This window comes from Neofelis nebulosa, chromosome 3, assembly GCF_028018385.1.
Source record: "Neofelis nebulosa isolate mNeoNeb1 chromosome 3, mNeoNeb1.pri, whole genome shotgun sequence".
Taxonomy (NCBI): domain Eukaryota; kingdom Metazoa; phylum Chordata; class Mammalia; order Carnivora; family Felidae; genus Neofelis; species Neofelis nebulosa.
Window position 1 is genome coordinate 50,130,659 of NC_080784.1, and position 18,072 is coordinate 50,148,730.

The 18,072-nt window shown below is 45.1% G+C and overlaps 1 protein-coding gene across 2 annotated transcripts in view; it reads left to right on the top strand.

Annotated features, from left to right (window-relative positions):
• Positions 1 to 18,072, top strand: part of EPHX2 (epoxide hydrolase 2) — a 77,436-nt gene that overhangs the window by 32,332 nt on the left and 27,032 nt on the right. For both annotated transcript variants that reach the window (XM_058720745.1, XM_058720746.1), the window contains exons 7-12: positions 103 to 198; positions 742 to 820; positions 3,477 to 3,511; positions 9,747 to 9,773; positions 12,182 to 12,267; positions 16,118 to 16,229. In XM_058720745.1, the coding sequence (XP_058576728.1) occupies positions 103 to 198; positions 742 to 820; positions 3,477 to 3,511; positions 9,747 to 9,773; positions 12,182 to 12,267; positions 16,118 to 16,229 (435 nt within the window). The remainder of the gene's footprint in view (positions 1 to 102; positions 199 to 741; positions 821 to 3,476; positions 3,512 to 9,746; positions 9,774 to 12,181; positions 12,268 to 16,117; positions 16,230 to 18,072) is intronic.

Sequence of the window (18,072 nt, forward strand, 5' to 3'; positions counted from 1 at the left end):
TGGCAATACACTGAGAAGGCCTGGGGCAGCCTGCAGAAGGCGTACCTGGTTCTGCCCAGCCTGGTGCTGTGGTCTCTACCCGCTCACCTCTCTTTTCTACAGCCTGGGGTGCGTATGCATTTTGTGGAGCTGGGCTCCGGTCCTGCCGTGTGCCTGTGCCATGGATTTCCGGAGAGCTGGTTCTCTTGGAGGTACCAGGTAAAGGAAACTGGGGGAAGGTACGCCCCAGCCAGGGGGAGGGGAAGGGAGGGGAAAGTCTAGGTGGTATGGCCCAGAGTAGAATGCCCTTAAGATGCTGAAAACTTAAGAGTGGAGCATTGTCTTCAACGTGTGACCATGTGATACCTCAGAAGTGTTGGGGCCAGAGTTGGGGCCAGACCTCAGAGCTGTGCTAGCCCCATATGCCACTTTTGCAGATTAGAAAAAGGCAGATTCTTCCGGACACTTTATGCCACCTGCTGGGAAACCTTTGTAATGAATATAGAAATCTGCAAGATCTGTGCTATGCTAAGAAAAATGCTTAGATGTAGCATTAGATGCAGTATATGAGTCCTACCACTGTGCATGGCCGCCCTATCCAGGTGGGCTTGTTCCAGCCTCGTGGTGGTGATTCCAGATAGTGTCACATGGCGCTTTGAGTTGAACCGTTTACAAGAACGGGGATAGAAGGAAGAAAGAAGGAGTGTCGGCAAAAGACTGATGAGGCCGCACTTGAGTGTACCTGAATTGTTTGTTTTCTAGATCCCTGCTCTGGCTCAGGCGGGTTTCCGGGTGCTAGCTCTGGATATGAAAGGCTATGGAGAGTCGTCTGCTCCTCCTGGTAGGTTAGCTGTCTCACAGCTGTCCTGTGTTGGTTATGCCTTCTGCCTGAGCTCTCCAACTGCACTGACTTTCCCTGGGCCCACGTTGGAGCAAGCAGCCCTTCAAGGGAGTCTGACTTTGCCCTTCCTCTCTCCTTCAGTGATCTGTGTCTGTGCACTTTGGGCTCAGATATCCCTGCTCTGCATTACCTGAAAGAACACAAGAAACCCAATGGCCTATGCCCTGAGGAAGTCTCCCACTGGTCTGGGAGGATATAGGGCATAGGATGTACCATACAGCTATAGAACTTTTTCCATCTTGCAGAACTCTGTACTCCTTAAGCACTAATTCCCCATTCCCCTTTCCCTAGCCCCTGGCAACCAGCTTTCTCTCTATCTATGAATTTGACTACTCCAGTCATCTCTAAGTGGATCATACAATATTTATCCTTTTGTGACTGGCTGATATCACTTAGCATGATGTCTTCAAGATTCATCCACATTGTGGCATATATCACAATTTCCTTCCTTTTGGAGGCTGAATAATACTTCATTGTAACTATAGATCACATTTTGTTTATCCATCTATTCATCAGTGGACATTTGTGTTGCCTCCACTTTCTGGCTAATGTTGAATAATGCTGCTACAAATATGGGTATGCAGTATCTGCTTGAGTTCCTCCTTTCAGTTTTTTGGGGTGTATACCCAGAAGTGGAACTGCTGGATCATACGGTAATTGGTAGGCCAGATTCTTAACCCAGGGTCTCTGGATCCCAGATGGGCCTATCTAAGGATGGGCATCAGGGGCCTATGAACCCGAGTCTATGTGTGGATTTATGAACACTTGCCTGGGGTGAGGGAGTCTACTGCTTTATCAGTTTCAGAGGGGTTCTCAGCCCCAAACTGTTAAGCTCCCCAGGTGGGGACAGGAACGTGTTAACAGCCAGGCCTGCGGCAGAATCCCTGTCCCTCCCGGTGCCAGCCGTGCTGTTAGCTATGGCAGCTCAGTGAACCAAACAAGCTGCTCACCACCCCTTCCCTGAGCTGCCTCCCCCGTGTTCACGTCAAGCCTATTGTGTCGAGTTTGAAGCCAGCTGACATGAACTGGCACTCAGGTGACCACCAGTCAGACCATTCAGCCTGCTGTGGCAGGCAAGTGCCTCCATGATTGTTCCCTGATTGTCATGGTATCGACTTAGCGGCTACTCACTGCCTCTTGAGTGGTGCAGAGGCACTTTTGACAAAAAGAAAGCTTCTAGTCCAAACACCCAGGAAAGACATTTAAGGGTTTCCCCCTCCCCAAATTTAATTATTAAGATATTTATTTTTATTCATCTCTATTATGATCTTCCCTGATCCCCTAGGCGTAACTTAGTAATTAATTTATCATTCAGGCTAGAACACTATTAAAAGAAACACAAACTGAACTGTTCTGGATGAATTGGGACTTATACACACCCTAATTATAACTTTTTTTAAGAAAATAATAATTTACACATTAACCGTTGCTAAAGATTATACACAACGTGAATTCTAAAGCCAAGCATGATGATCTGGAATGCATACAAATACATTGCAGAACATTTGTATGTAAATTTCATATCATTTGGCAATAGATTTTAAATAACACATTATTTTCCTTTAAAACCGTGACTCTGTTATCCTGCTATTTTCTCTCTTCCCTTGTTGCTACTGAAAAGTCCCATGCCATTCGGATCTGTGAGGCTTTCTATGTGACCATTTTCTTTTTCTTCACCCTTGATACCTTTAGGCTCTTTTTATTTATCTTGTTGTGTTCTAAAATTTTATGATGTTATATACCATGATCTGGGTCTCTTTTCATCCACTTTTCTGGGTACATATATCTTTTAGTTCTTGGAAGTTTTCTTGAATTGTTTCTTCGATAGTTTTTTTCTTCTGTTTTCTCTTCTTTTTTTCTTTTTTCTTCTTTGCTTTCTGGAATTGCTATTATTATTAAAATGTTCATACTACCCAAAGTGATCTATAGATTCAGTGGAATCCCTATTTAAAATCCCAATGGCATTTTTTTACAGAAATAGAAAAAACAATTCTACAATTCATATGATCCACCAAAAAAACCGTAATAGTCAAATCAGTCTTTAGAAAGAACGAAGCTGGAAGACTTATACTTCCTGGTTTTGAAATATATTACAGAGCTACAGTAATCAAAACAAGGTGGTATTGGTATAAAGACGGACATATGGCCAGTGGAACTGAGTAGAGAGCCCAGAAATAAATCCACGCCTGAACTGTCAGCTGATCTTTGACTAGGGTGTCTAGAACATATCCTAGGGGAGAGGGCAGTCTCTTCAACCAGTGATGCTGGGAAAATTGGATATCCACATGCAAGAGAATGATATTGGACCCTTACCTTACACCCTACACAAAAATCAACTCAAAATGGATTAAAGACTTAAATGTAAGACCTGAAACTAAAACTCTTAGAGGAAAGCATAAATGAAAAGCTTTGTGCCATTGACCTTGACAGTGATTTCATGGACGTGACCCCAAAAGCACAGGAAACAAAACCAAAAACAAGTAGACTACAGCAATCTAAAGATTCAATAAGGTATATTTTTTTTGGCAAAGGGGCCCTCTTAGTTTGTTGGTAATTTTCAAGTATGTTAATTAATTGTCTTTATTTTTAATGGCAGAAATAGAAGAATATTCCTTGGAAGTGTTATGCAAGGTAAGGAAGCTCTTTGGGTAACATTTGTAACATCTTTTCTGTCCTGGTGTTTTCACTGATACCAGATAGAGGTATGGGTATTCATTAAACCCTAGGAAAGCATTTTACAGCATTTGGGTATACAATCTTACAGTTAAGATGGTATTTCAAAATGATAGCCAACATTTACTTCCAAACATTTGATGGAAGAAGAAACTGAGTCACCAGGAGGCGAAGTAATTGCCTGAGGTCCACAGCTAGTAAAGCCAGGTCTGACCTCTGCCACAGCTCCCGCGGCCTTCCTCGTAGCCACTCCCCAACTCACCTTGCCATCCTGAGGATTTTATTTTTTATTTTTATTTATTCTTTATTTAAAAGAAAATGTTTTTTAATGTTTATTTATTTGTGAGAGAGAGAGAGACAGAGCACCCGTGGGGAAGGGACAGAGAGAGACACACACACAGAATCCCAAGCAGGTTCCAGGCTCTGAGCTGTCAGCACAGAGCCCGACGTGGGGCTCGAACTCATGAACCGCGAGATCATGACCTAAGCCGGATGCTTAACCGACTGAGCCACCCAGGCACCCCTATTTTTTAAATTTTTTTTTAGAGAGAGAGAGGTACAAGTGAATGAGGGGCAGAGATAGAATCCCATGAGGGGTAGAGAGAGAAAGGGAGGGAGAGAAAGAGAGAAGTGGGCTCGTGCTCACCTGATATGGGACTCGAACTCACAAACCATGAGATCATGACCTGAGCCGAAGTCAGATGCATAACGCCTGATCCACCCAGGCACCCTCCATCCTGAAGATTTTAAAAATTATGTTGGTAAAGATGTTGTTGGCCAGACCTAGGGAGTTAGCGTGTGGATTGGTGACTGTAATGGCGCTCCTATTCTAGGTGAAGTGTAAGCACCATCAGGGAGGGGACCCTCATTTCAGGGCTTGCAAGAGGAAGCCAAGGCTGAGGTGAGGAGACTGTGCCCCAAGGCTCCATCAGCCCTTGGGAAAAGCAAGGCGGGGAGCCTTAGCTGGGCGAGCCAAGGGGAAGAAATAGCCTCTTGGTTGGCCGGAAAGCTGGCGATGCCCCTGATGATGCTAAAATTACAAGAAGGCTCCATCTAGGAGTCATAGCTCTGTTTGGATCTCCTCCCAACCAGGCCCACACATAGGCTTTGGTGCCTTAGAAGAGGAGCATTGATAAAACCTTACTTTCCAGTTGGGGTTGTCCTTCCTTCCTCAGTTTCTGAGTCTTTACCTCTTTCACTCTGCCACTTCTGATCTTGCTCATATCTCCCCCGAAATCCTGCCAAGATTTCCCCAGCGACCCTGTGGGGAGGGGGGTGGGTTCTCCCCATTCCCCTGATGTCCCCTAACTGGACCCCTACTTCTTTGTGTCAAAATTGGTTCTTAAGACAGATAGATCTGGTCGTTTGACATAATTGCCTTCCAGAAGAAGGCAATTCTTTTACTAAAACAAAGAAGATAAAATGTGAGGCTCCTGTCCTCCAACTCCACCCTTTAAAAGTCATTCGTATGTCCACTACTAGGTATTCACACAAAAGAATTTAAAAAAATATGTCCACCAAAAACCTGGATGTGAATGTTCACAGCAGCATTATTCACAAAAGCCAAAAAGTGGAAACGACCCCAATGTTCAATAACTGATGAATGGATAAAAAATATGTAACATATCCATACAATGGAATAGTATTCAGCCATAAACAGGCATGAGATCATGATGCATGCTTCAACATGAATGACCCTTAAAAACATTATGCTAAGATAAGCCAGTCACAAATGGCCATGTATTGTATAATTCCATTTGGGAGAAATTTCCAGAAGAGGTCAAAAATGAAATTAATGGTTGCCAAGGGCTAGAGGAAATGGGGAACTAACTGTTTATGGGTACAAGGTTTCTTTTTGGCATGATGAAATGTTCTGTAACTAGATAGCAGTGGTGATCTCACAACTCTGTAACTACACTAAACTCCATTGAATTGTTTATTTTAAACAGGTGAATTTTATGGTATATGAGTCATAGTTCAATAAAGCTGTCATTTGAAAAATTATCAGCACAATATTTATAATGTAAAATTTTTTTTAAAACCCTCTATATAATCTTTTTAAAAAAATTACCTGCATAAACTTTAAATATAAGAAACTGAATAAAGAGCCATATACTGCTTATCCTCAAGTGCCCACAAAAATCCTTCTCTCAACTACACCCCCCCCAAATATATTGAAAACTTTTTTTTTTCCTCAACCGCAAATCCTTAAATTTATGTGCCAGTTCATCATACAACTGCTATTTGTTTTAGAATAAGTATCTTTAGGGGGCGCCTGGGTGGCTCAGTCTGTTAAGTGTCCAACTTCGGCTCAGGTCATGATCTCATGGTTCATGGGTTTGAGCCCTGCATCAGACTCTGTGCAGACAGCTCAGAGCCTGGAGACTGCTCAGGTTCTGTGTCTCCCTCTCTCTCTACCCTACCCCTCTCCTTCCCTCCCCCCTTCCTTCCCTCCCTCCCTCTCTCTCTCTCTCTCAAAAAATAAATAAACATTAAAAAAAAATTTTTCGAGTAAGTACCTTTAGGGAACCATGAACGTATTCTCTGTGTGTCTGTAGTCTTAGGATTCCAAATTAGGGGTGTTGGAATGCAACATAGCAATAACATTGAGAGGCTTATCCACACCCAGTTGCCCCTTTCATTGTGTTTGACCTTGAGTAAGTCATTTAACCTTTCCAGGTCGTGCTGTCAAGTATAAGATGCAGTCAGAGGGATGTACTTCATGTTCTCAAGACCCCTCCTGATCTGAGTGTGATTCTTAGTTTTGTGGTGTTAAAATAGTAAAAATTCAACCAAGTAAATTATAAAGATCTAATTGGTTTTATGAATCGATTCATAAATCAGACAGTATTCCATCTAGCAAGTAGAGGGGAACTCACTCCAAAGGGCTACAGAAAAGATTGTTAAAGGTAGAGAGGGAGTGGAAAGAAGGTAATTATTAGCAGAGAATCCATTGTTTTAGGCAAGGTGGCCCTTCTAAGGGGAACTGAAAGGGTACTGACCAGGAAATTCCCATGTTGATTGATTATAGGTTACATTTAGGGGTGCCTGGGTGGCTCAGTCTGTTAAGCACCGACTTCGGCTCAGGTCATGATCTTGTGGTCCCTGGGTTTGAGCCCCTTGTGGGGCTCTGTGCTGATGGCTCGGAGCCTGGAGCCTGTTTCGGATTCTGTGTCTCCCTCTCTCTCTGGTTCTTCACCACTCGCATGCTCTCTCTGTCTCTCAAAAATACACATTAAAAAAAAGTTTTTTAAAAAGAAGGTTACATTTATAGGAGGTTGAAACTGCAGTCAGACTGTGTATTGAGTGTTGGTTTTCTGACTTGGGGCCTTTACCTAAGTGATGCCATTTTAGGTCTGATTTTCTTTTTAAGAGTAGGATGTGGAAATAACACTGAACTAATCTTCAGTCTCTCCGTGGTTAATTGCAAAGTAAGAAGAAGCTCTCTGGTGTCTCTTATAAGAACACTGATCCTATCTGATCAGGACCCTACCCTCGTGACCTCACTGAACCTTAATTACTTCTGTAAAGACACTATCTTCAAATATAATCACACTGGGGATTAGGGCTTTAACATGTGAATTTTGAGGGACACAAACATTCAGTCCATAACGAAACTTTCTGACAACATAGTATGGTGCCTTCCAATAATCGTTCCCCTGTCTTTGGGGGGAAAGGTGAAAATAAAAACCATTAAACTAATGACCTAATTATATCAATACTGAGTATCTACATTAAAAGAAAACAACAACAAATTGTGCACATTTTAACCAATGGAACCTGTCATCTGCACTTGCTTTCCAACGTTCTTCAGGGGAGCAGGGAGGGGTTTGCCCTCTGTTCCCTACCTAGTGAGGTTGTTACTGTGACCCCGGGATTTCTGGGCAGGCTTGGGAACTGGGGTTGCAAAAGGAGCCATAAAACCTTTAACATTCTTTCTCTTTAAAGAATGTTACTGTCACTGGCTGTAGGCAGAACTCTGTGTGTGTCCCCCAACCCTGCCAAAAAGGATGTTCCCATTTGGTGGATGTCCCCATCGGAACTGAGGCCGCAGTGGAGAATAACTGAACACTTTTTAATGCTCTTAGGGCTCTGTGGGAAACCCTTTGTCTTCTATCATGCTATCCTTCTATCCTGAAGTTTCCATCTCCTTGCTTAGTGTAGAAGAACAAAAGATAGGCCTTGCCCAGAGAAGGAAAAAAAGCTCGCCTTTCATTTTGGAAGCACCTAAAACAGGAGGGGAGGGAAATACAATCACATTTATCTTCTAAGTCTTCAAACTTTTATGGTGCAAATCTCCACAGCCTCCAGTGAGGGCAGTGATCTAGGGAATCAAAAACAAATTAGGGACTTCTCAATTGGTAGGGGGGAGTAATCAAGGGACTAGAAAATATTTAAAATACCGCTGTTGGTCCACAGGGCAAACCAGGATAGCTTTGAAGGCTTTGATGTTGAATTTTTTTTTTATGTTTATTTACTTTGAGAGAGAGAGAGAGAGTGGAAGCACAAGCAGGAGAGGGAGAGAGAGAGAGAAGGAGGGAGGGAGAGAATTGCAAGCAAGCTCTGTGCTGTCAGAGCAGAGCCTGACACAGGGCTCAAACCCATGACCTGTGAGATCAGGATCTGAGCTAAAATCAAGAGTCAGACACTTAACTGACTGAGCCACCTAGGCGCCCCTTGATGTTAAATTTTTGAAATCAGATAGACTTGGAATCAGTCCCAGTTCTGCCTGACTAGCTATGTTGGCCTTGGCTGCATTTGACCATTTGGCCGTTGTGAGCCTCAGCTACCTCATCTGTAGAGTGGACATACAGATGTGTGAGGGGAAAGGACATGAATTGAGTGGCCAAGCTAGGGCTCCAGAGATAGAGCTCCATGGACTCTTTAATTATAGCAAGCAGAGCACAGGCTCAGGTAAATAGGGGGTAGCGTTGACAAGTTAGACGGGATCATATAGGAGGAGTGAGGTGGGGAAGCCGGAAGGTGGTGTGGCTTTCTGCAGGGGCTGAATGGCGTGTCAGGTCTCTGATTCATTCTGTCTACACCTCTGCTCTGTCCTACCCTCCCTCCATCCCCAGCAGGATTCCCCTGCTTGCTCATTTTGTACCTGGCCCAATATGGCATCCCCAAGTCCTGATTCTGGATGACCCTCATGTCCAGCACCTCCACACGTCTTAGACCCCTTTTCCAGACCCCGAGCTTGCTGGCGGGTGTGGCCAGGAGCCCCCATGTGTGCTGCGGGACAAGGGGCAGGAGCTCACTGTCCTGGGGCAAGGCAAGCAGCCAGCCCTCTGCACAGCAGTTTTCTTCCCCTTTCTTTCTCCCGGGAAGAAGGCATGATTTCTGTCTTATGATGGATGTTGCCCAGTTAGGGATGTGCACCAACATACCCTGAATAATTCACTGTGCTCATCTGAGGTCAGCCTGGTTACTGAGAGGATGCTGGAAGGGAAAGGGAGAGAACTCACAAGCGAGGGAAATGACTGAACGTTGTATTCGTGTGCTCAGGCTGCCATAACCAAGTACCACAGACTGGGAGGCTTAAACAACAGAAATTTATTCTCTCGCCATTCTGGAGGCTGGAGCCCGTCCAGCTCGAGATCAAGGTGTCCGCAGGGTTTCATCTGAAGCTTGTTGGTGGCCGTTTCTCCCTGTGTCTTCACTTGGGCTTTCCTCTGTGCGTGTCTGTGTCGAGACCTTTTGTTCTTTTTTTTTTTAATTTTTAAAAATGTTTTTATTTATTTTTGAGACAGTGACAAGAGCATGGGCAGGGTAGGGGCAAAGAGAGAGGGAGACACAGAATCTGAAGCAGGCTCCAGGCTCTGAGCTGTCAGCATAGAGCCCGACGCAGGGCTCGAACTCACAGACTGTGAGATCATGACCTGAGCTGAAGCTGGACAATTAACCGACTGAGCCACCCAGGCGCCCCGAGACCTTTTGCTCTTATAAAGACACTGGCCAACTTGGATCATGGCTTACTCTGATGACCTCATTTTAACTTATCTCTTTAATGCCCCTATCTCCAAATACAGTCACATTTCAAGGTCCTGGGGTAGGGTGATGTTAGGGCTTCAACATGTGAATTTGGGGAAGACACAATATAGCCCATAAAAAGGCAGATACAGTAATTCTAATATTGAAGCAGCTGAGGTGGGTGTATACAATTTCTGGTTTTTTGTCTTTTCTTTCTTAGGAGATGGTAACCTTCCTGGATAAGTTGGTAAGTCATTATTTTAAATTGATCTCTGGAGAATTCTGTTTGTGTGGGCAATTAAAGATGTACCTTTGTTTTGTTTGTGTTTTGAGAGAGAGAGAGTGAGGAAGGGGCAGAGAGAAAGTGGGGGGGCAGAGAGAGAGAGAGATTCTCAAGTAGGCTCTACACCCAGCACAGAGCCTGACGTGGGGCTTGATCCCACAATGGTGAGATCGTTACCTGAACCAAAATCGAGAGTCAGACATTGAACTGACCGAGCCACCCAGGTGCCCCAAAGACGGAACTGTCAAAGGTGTCAGCTGTTAGAACCCTCAAGGAGAGTGGCAAGGGCAGGAATGACACTTCGGGGACAGTGGGAGGCAGGGTAGGTGCTCAGGAGGAAGTATAGACACAGAGATGGCAGAGTGGAGAACAGTGTAGAGCCAAGCTTGTTTTGGTTTTTTGTTTCATGAAAAGCATTTTCCAGGATACTTCTTTTGGCCTTCAGCCAGGGTCAAGAGCTTTGTGTCAAGAAGTTTGGGAAATATCCTATAGGCTGATATTTCACAACTTTTAAAACCGTGTATCCGTTTGGAAAGACCTGAAGTCAAATTCCTTCATTTAACACCATGTGGAATGTCAAACACAAAGCAGATCAATGGTGGTGATCTGAGACATGCTTCTGCTTTTTACTTGTGTAAATTTGAGATCGCAGTTAGGTAGTATGCTTTCCCTGTCCTCAATTAGGTCACGGTGGCAGGATGAGGACAGCGGGACCTAGACTGAAGCGGAGAAGGGCTCAGCCAGGACAGTGACCGTGGAGGGGTAGCGAAGAGAGAACCCCAAAATGGCACATTTAGTGCCTGTTTGTTGGATATGAGAGAGAGTCAGGAGGAGAATTCAAGATGACCCAGGGGTTCCAGTTGGGCAGCAAGGCATGGTGCCAGCCACTGTAGGAAACGAGGCAAAGGTGTCACTGTCCTCGCCTTCTGCAGATTCTCAGTGCCACAGAATCAGCTTTGGACCTTTTGAGAATGAGGGGGAGGGACATGTAAGAGGACATGGCCCGGTGTGGCCACCCCAGTTCCAACTCTAGAAGATTTCCATCCGGCTGAGAAAGTCTCTTACTCTGATTGTTGGAAGAGAGCCCCGGTGGCTGTCGGCCGCTGGGCTGGATGTCCCTCCCCGGCCCAGGCATTACTGGGACACGCGGGAAGGAAGCTGGGCCCATTGCTGGTGAGGAGGTCACCCGCCACCTGGAGGTAGAAGCTGAAGCCATTAGAGTAGTAGATGGGTTCCCAAGGACAGGCCTGAGAGCTGAGCCATGAAGTAACTCCTGTGAGAGAGGAAGAGGAGGGGGTAGACTCAGTGAGTGAGAAAAGAATCTGGAAAGCATAGAGTCACAGAGGCCCAGGGAATAACATTTTAAAGGAAATGTCTGATGCTGCAGAACAGTCAGAAGAGTGAGAGCTGAGAGGGCAAAAAACTGTTACCAGTGATTAATAGCCTTTAAGAGGGAAGTTTCAGTGGACTCAGGGGTAGCAGGGAAGAAGCCAAGTTGTGGGGCCTTAGGAAGGTCGCCAGACAGGTGACTGGCGTGGATCACTGGGAAGTTGGACACAAGACAAAAGTGTGGCAAGGCAGCTGAGGCAGGGAGCTGCTTTTCAAGATGAAGGGCCCTCATGTGGCTGACTGGGGCCAGCAGGGCTGGGTGGAGGGGTGAGCCTGATTTTAAGTTGGGGAAGCTTGGGTCTGAGTTACCATCCGTGTGGCCTTGGGCAAGTGGCCTAACAACTGCGAGCCTGTCTTCCTATTTGTAAAACGTGTATTCGAAGGTTATTGGGAGAATTCCAGACAATGGGTACATATGCTACACACAGCGCCTGTCTTAGGAGGTCCTCAATAAAAGGGAGCTGTTGTCATCCATTGTTAGCAGAAGAAGAAGAAAGGAAGACGCAGGTAGAGAGAGAGGGATTAAAGATGTCTCTGAGGTTTTAGTGGTTAGTTAAGGGAGGGAAGATCCCAAAAGAATGGGGAGAGAATCACAGTCACTCAGTGAAAAGTGAACATGGAACACAGGCAGGTAAGTCATACTAACTTGAAGACAAAAAGTAGAGAAAGAGGTGAAACACACTTTGATTTGAGGGAAGGTAGAGAGGGAGAGGATTTGTGGCCAGTGGCCTTAGTGTTCTAAGAAAATGTAGGAGACCAGTCATCTGCAGAGGCTCTGTGGGGCTGGTGTGTGGGAAGGGAGGCCTGAAGAGGGTGGACGTTGGGGGAGCTACTGCGTGGTCAGTGGAGTACAGGTCCTAGAAAGTGAAGGAAAGGATCGCCAGACGAGGGTTTGGGCCTCCAGGGAGCACAAGGCGTTGGGCTCTCAGCATCCCATCCCAGAAACCTGCCCATATTCAGCTCATGTCTTTATCCTTCACCAGGGGATCACTCAAGCAGTGTTCATTGGCCACGACTGGGGAGGCATGCTGGTGTGGAACATGGCTCTCTTCTACCCGGAGAGAGTGAGGTAATTAGGCCGCAGAATTTGGCCCAGAGTTTGGACTTGAATTCCTGTTAGAATCCTTCCTCAGGTCTTGAACTGCAGTCAACTTTTTGAGAACAAATAGATTATCTGGGAAGGCAACATGTAACTTCTTAGTGCCCATTGATGAGTTAATGTCTTAGGAAGCAAGGCCTGTCCCAGTTACCAGTAATGGGACAGATAACTCAGGGCCTGGGTAGCCAGTGGGAATGTAGGGGAATGTAGATGTTTGGGGGGAGTGGGTGAGGCAGCAAGGGTGGTGGGGTCATAGAGCTGAGTGCCAGGAGAAACTTCAGCCCTGGACCAGGAGTTAGGAAACGTGCCTTTCAGTTTTGCCATGACTGGCTGTGTGATGAATCATTTCACCCATTAGGCCTTGGTTTCCTCAATGATAGCATAGTAATGGTAACTCCTTTTGACTATATAACCTGCAAAATGCTGTGCAGGTATCAGGTTAGAATGGCATTTTGTGACCACCATCACATCGTTCACAGTCATTCTTAGAATGGCATCAGAGCACTGGCGGGAGCTTTCAAAGGACACATTTTCAACCCAGAGAGCCAGGTGGTCTTTGTAGCCATCCCCCAGTTGTGCTGGCAACTGTAGTTAAAGCGTGTTGTGTGACCTCCTATTTCAGCTTGGGATCTTAGCGTATTAAATCAACATCATCCTTAGCTACCTGTATTTCCCTAACTAATCCAGTCACTTTTTCTTTCATTGAGTTTATAATGGAAACACTGAAGAACTTTGTTCAGCTCAACATCAGCTCAAGTGGTAGGATGATATCGAAGACCAACATGAATCAAACACTTCCTGAAATATTTTTAAAGTTTTTGCACTCTTGTCCCTCTGATCTCATTAGCTTCTCTCTCTGTCCTCTCTTTCACTCAGAGTTGAAATAAGAGCTCAGTTCTTAGCAGTTGGGTCACTAGAAAGTTACTCTGTAGACTGTATTAGATGCTTCTTGAAAGGGGTAAAAGGAGCTAGAGCAACAAGCTTATGATCTCTACCTTGAAGGAAGTGAAACACCTTCTTGTTGTTTTATTAAACGTAGTCTCTGTCTCTCTCCTGTGAGACTTTGAAAATATTTAACATGAGCCCAGTAAAGTTATGCCCAGAAGAACATTAGGTCTGGGATACATAAGCATGCTCTGGATTCCTGTTCCTCTTCTCATTGTTCTGCTTCCATCCTGTCATTAGTTTGGTAGTAGTTGCTCCTTTTCCATCTATGCTCATCAAAACAGCCCTGTTGCTGCATTCCTGGAGGAGAGGGAAGGAGCCAGGACCCCCTTCCAGGGGCAGAGCTGGCTTTTAAGAATATTGTTGGCATTGTGGTGCCTGGGTGGCGCAGTTGGTTAAGCATCCCACTCGATCTCGGTGCAGGTCAGGTCATGATCTCACAGTTTATTAGTTCGAGCCCCTCATCGGGCTCTGCGTTGATGACGTAGAGCCTGCTTGAGATTCTGTCTCTCCTTCTCTCTGCCCCTCACCTGCCCGGGCTTTTTCTCTCTCTCTCCAAATAAATAAATAAACTTAAAAAAAAATTTAAAAAAAAATCTTTGGCATTGATCTTCACATTTCTAGCCAGATAATGAATTTGAAAAGGGAAAACCCACCTTTAGTGTGGAATATTTCTTTAAATCCTTAGTTTTGGCATTCTACTGAGATAAATTGCAGGGATCTATTTAATGTAAGAGTTGCTTCACTTGTTTGCAAGAATACCTTTTTACATCCTTTCTGTGACAATTATCTAGAGACTCTGCTCCCAAAAGGAGGCTGTGGTTTAGCTTTTTCCAATCTTAATGCAGTTGGCAGCAGCATTTATATGCTAACATCTCATGTGATGATAATTTTTTTATATATGGAATAAACTGTATGTCAAGGCAATTGAAAAGAAAATCCTATTCAGCTCAGAATTTTAAGCAAAAGCTAGAATTTCTTGACTTGTGATTTAAGTTATGCTTAAAATAGGTTCACTGTGATAACATTGGAAACCTTTAGACATCAGCGTAACTTATTTTGTAGCCTAACCTGCACTGTCTTTGGTGGCTATTGAACATTTGAAATGTGGCTGGTTCGAATTGAGATTACTCTATGTAGGAAATACCTTCCAGATTTCAAAGACTTGATAGCAAAAAAAGAAAAGGTAAAATATCTTATTAATAATTTTTATATTGATGGCATGTTGAAATGATTAATATTTTAAATATATTGGGTTGAATATTTAAGTATTTAAATCAGCATTAGATTTCAAATTTTAAATATTTTCAGTTAATCTCATGTGTTTCTTTTTACTTGTTTTAAGTGGCTAATAGAAAATTCTAAATTATATGTGTGGCTCACATTGTATTTCTGTTTGTTGGCACTGGGAAAACCTCACCACTGCTTTCCCTGATTATTTCAATTGTCCTGCTTATCCTGTTCCTTCTAGTTTTTATCTCCCCCACATATTCTCTCCTCTCTGCTTCTCTTTTGGGAAGGAGTTTCCTTAGGATCACAGTGGGCACAGGATCACTTCACCAGACTAACTGTCCTGGTCGACTTGTCAGTCCTGCCTTCCTGTGGTCGCTCAAATCCACCCATCTCTTTTATTCCCACATCTGCCATCCCGTTCCCCTCGGATGACTTTGTGTATAGTGTAGTGTGCTGGCCCTCTCCTGGCTTTCTGGTGTCCCTCTCTGCATCCATGTCATGTATTCCTGCTTGACCCATCACTTCCTGACTGCAACTTTTGTCTACTCTCCCCTTTTCTCAGAAGCTCTCATGGTTATCTTGGTTTTCTGCAGCATCTAATCCAGATTCGGGGCCCTTCATGTCTAGGCTCCCAGTTGCCCTGGTGGCTTTATTTCACAAGATGCCCCATTAAATGCTTGCCTTTGGCCACATAGATTCTTTGCCCTGTCAAACTCAGCCACCAGCTTTGCCCCCTTCTAGAATTTGCTCATGCTACCCCATGATGTCTCCCTTACAGTATCATTTCCCCTCCCCTGCTCTCTCTGACCCTTAAAAACCAAGTTCAAATGCTCACTTTTGCATGACATCTTCTATGATGCCCAAATTTAGAAACTCTTCTTCTCCTTGAACTCCCGTGGTGCTTGTGCTAGTCTTATGGCTCATATCACAGTCCATCTTGTAGTATAGTCATGGGTATATTTGTCTAGTCTTTTAAAATTATAATAAGCTCATCAAGTATTGATTTTATATCTTCTCTCCCTTAGTACACAGCACAAAATTAGCACAGAGTTAAAGGAGTAAAAGAAGGAAGGCAAAATGAATGCATTTGAAAACAATTTTTTTAATGCTCGTCTATTTTTTAGGGCACCTGGGTGGTTCAGTCAGTTAAGCTCGTCTATTTTTGAGAGAGAGGGTGCGAGTAGGGGAGGGGCACAGAGAGAGGGAGACACAGAATCCGAAGGAGGCTCCAGGCTCTGAGCCGTCAGCACAGAGCCCGACGTGGGGCTCGAACCCACTAACAGAGATCATGACCTGAGCTGAAGTCAGACACTTAAGCAGCCGAGCCATTCAGGTGCCCCAAAATGAATGCATTTTTTGAAACTATAATCTAACCAAGGTTGACATGCCACGCACAGTGTGTATGTGTGTCTGTGTCTAAGACAAGAAGGTGAGAAATACTTTAGTTCAGTGAGGAAAAAAACCGCCGGGCTGGGAGTCAAGCAATTGGACTGCTGACCCCATTCTCCCCCACACTGCTGGTATGAGATCTCATGCATCTCCCTTTCCTGCTCTGAGCTTTCGTGTTGATATGTAAGGTCCTTTCCGGTTTTTACATACTGTCTTCTTACAACGTCTACATCTTGGTATCTTCTTTCCACAGGGCAGTGGCCAGTTTGAATACTCCCTTCATACCAGCCGATCCCAGCGTACCTACGATGGAGAAAATCAAAGCCAATCCTATTTTTGATTACCAGCTCTACTTCCAAGAACCAGTAAGTTCGGGCTCCTGAGAGCAGTGATCCCAGCAAGGTTTTTGTTCTTCTTTCCCCTTTCTCTCTCCATCTCCCCATTGACTTGATTTTCTCTGTGCCGGATAATTTCCCATGGCATTAGTTAGAAATGGTTTTATACCTGGGCTCAGGTGAAACTGGTTCCACAGCCCAGCGGGTCCTTTCCAGGTGATGACACGTTTCTGTGTGTGTGTGTTTGGGGTGGCGGGGGGCAGGGAGTAGGGGTGATGGCGCAGTGGGTTCTCCTATTTCTCTGAAATTGTGGAGTCGGGGGCTGAGCACAGGTCTGGAGGCGCCGTCTCTTAGTTCTGTGCCTGAGAGTCTGCTGAAGCCCTCCTCTTATTGGGGACAGCTCCTGGACTCTTGCCAGGGCCCTCATACCTCACTTGCTGAGGAGTGTGGTTCGTGATTACAGGGAGCACCAGAGCCTAAAATCCCTGCACCAGGCCCCAAGTGTGCTTTGAGGAGGTTTCTATGCATCACCTCGTGTGTACCAAGCCCAAGGTGCCTTTCAGAGATGCTCCCTGGAGCTTGGGTGATACCTGTGATGGGGTGTCACTGCCACCTTTCAGGGGGTTTCGCTGACAGCAGCATTGTGAGCCAGCATCATCTGGCCTCATCTTAGGGAGGTGGGGGGACACCTGCATCTCATCCACTGTGGACTCTGGACCCCAATGTCCAGCTACATCTGGGTACTTCCAGAGAGGATAAAGGACATTTCCTTGACACTCTCAAGAGAGAGGATGGATTGAATTAATAAGGAGTACCAAGAGCATCTCCCCATTTTTCTCACCTAGCCCTTGCCCTTATGCTGCTCACAGGAGGTACCATTTCCAACCAAGGGTCGTAAACATCCCGGCTTCAATTTGGCGAGTAGCGCTTCTCTTAAGAATGATTTTAATTGATAAGATGCTGCCTTGGAAGAGGAACTTTTCGAGTCAGGCAATGACCCGATTCATTCAGTGAGACAGACACCAGAAGCCTCCAGCAACATCATGAAAAGATGCTCAGTGTATCACATTCTTCATTGAGGCCAGGCCCTACTGTGCCCAGAGTGTGGGAAGTGGTGAGCTCCCTTCTGCTCAAATTGAATCAAAGTGTCTTTAATTAGTTTGACGAAGTCTTGACTGGAGGATGGATTAGATGGTGTATTAGCTACGGCCGCCATAACAAAGTACTATATAGACTGGGGGGCATAAACAATAGAATTGATTATCTCACAGTTCTGGAGGCTGGAAGTCCAAGATCAAGGTGTCTACATGGTTGGTTCCTTCTAAAGCCTCTCTCCTTGGTTTGTAGATGGCCTCTTCTTGCTGTGTCCTCAGATGGCCTTTCCTCTGTGCACATGTGTTTCTGCATTCAAATTTCCTCTTTTTATAAGGACACCAGTCACAGTGGATGAGGGCCTCTTCCAAAGATCTCATTTTAATGACCTTTTTAGAGACCTCATCTCCAAATATTGTTACCTTCTGAGGTACTAGGGGTTAGGATTTCCTAGGAATTAGGAGGAGACATGGTGTGGCCGGGACAGATGGTAGGGGGAACAGGAACAGTGCCCCTTGGTGGGAGAAGCAGGAGGGTGGGGACAGGATGGAGACAGTGAAGGGGAAGGTTGGGGACTGTGGGAATTGCCCTGTTTGGAAGGAGACTTGGGCAAGTGGGACAGGAAGGAGGTTTAAGTGTCCTTGTGCACCGGCCAATACGCCCGGAGCCTGTAGCTGATGTCGAAAGTCTTAGAGAATCCTCGTAGGTTCATTGCCATAGATGGCCCCGTGAAAATTCTTCCAGCTGGACTAGAGGTCCGACCGAGTTCTGGTCTCAGGTG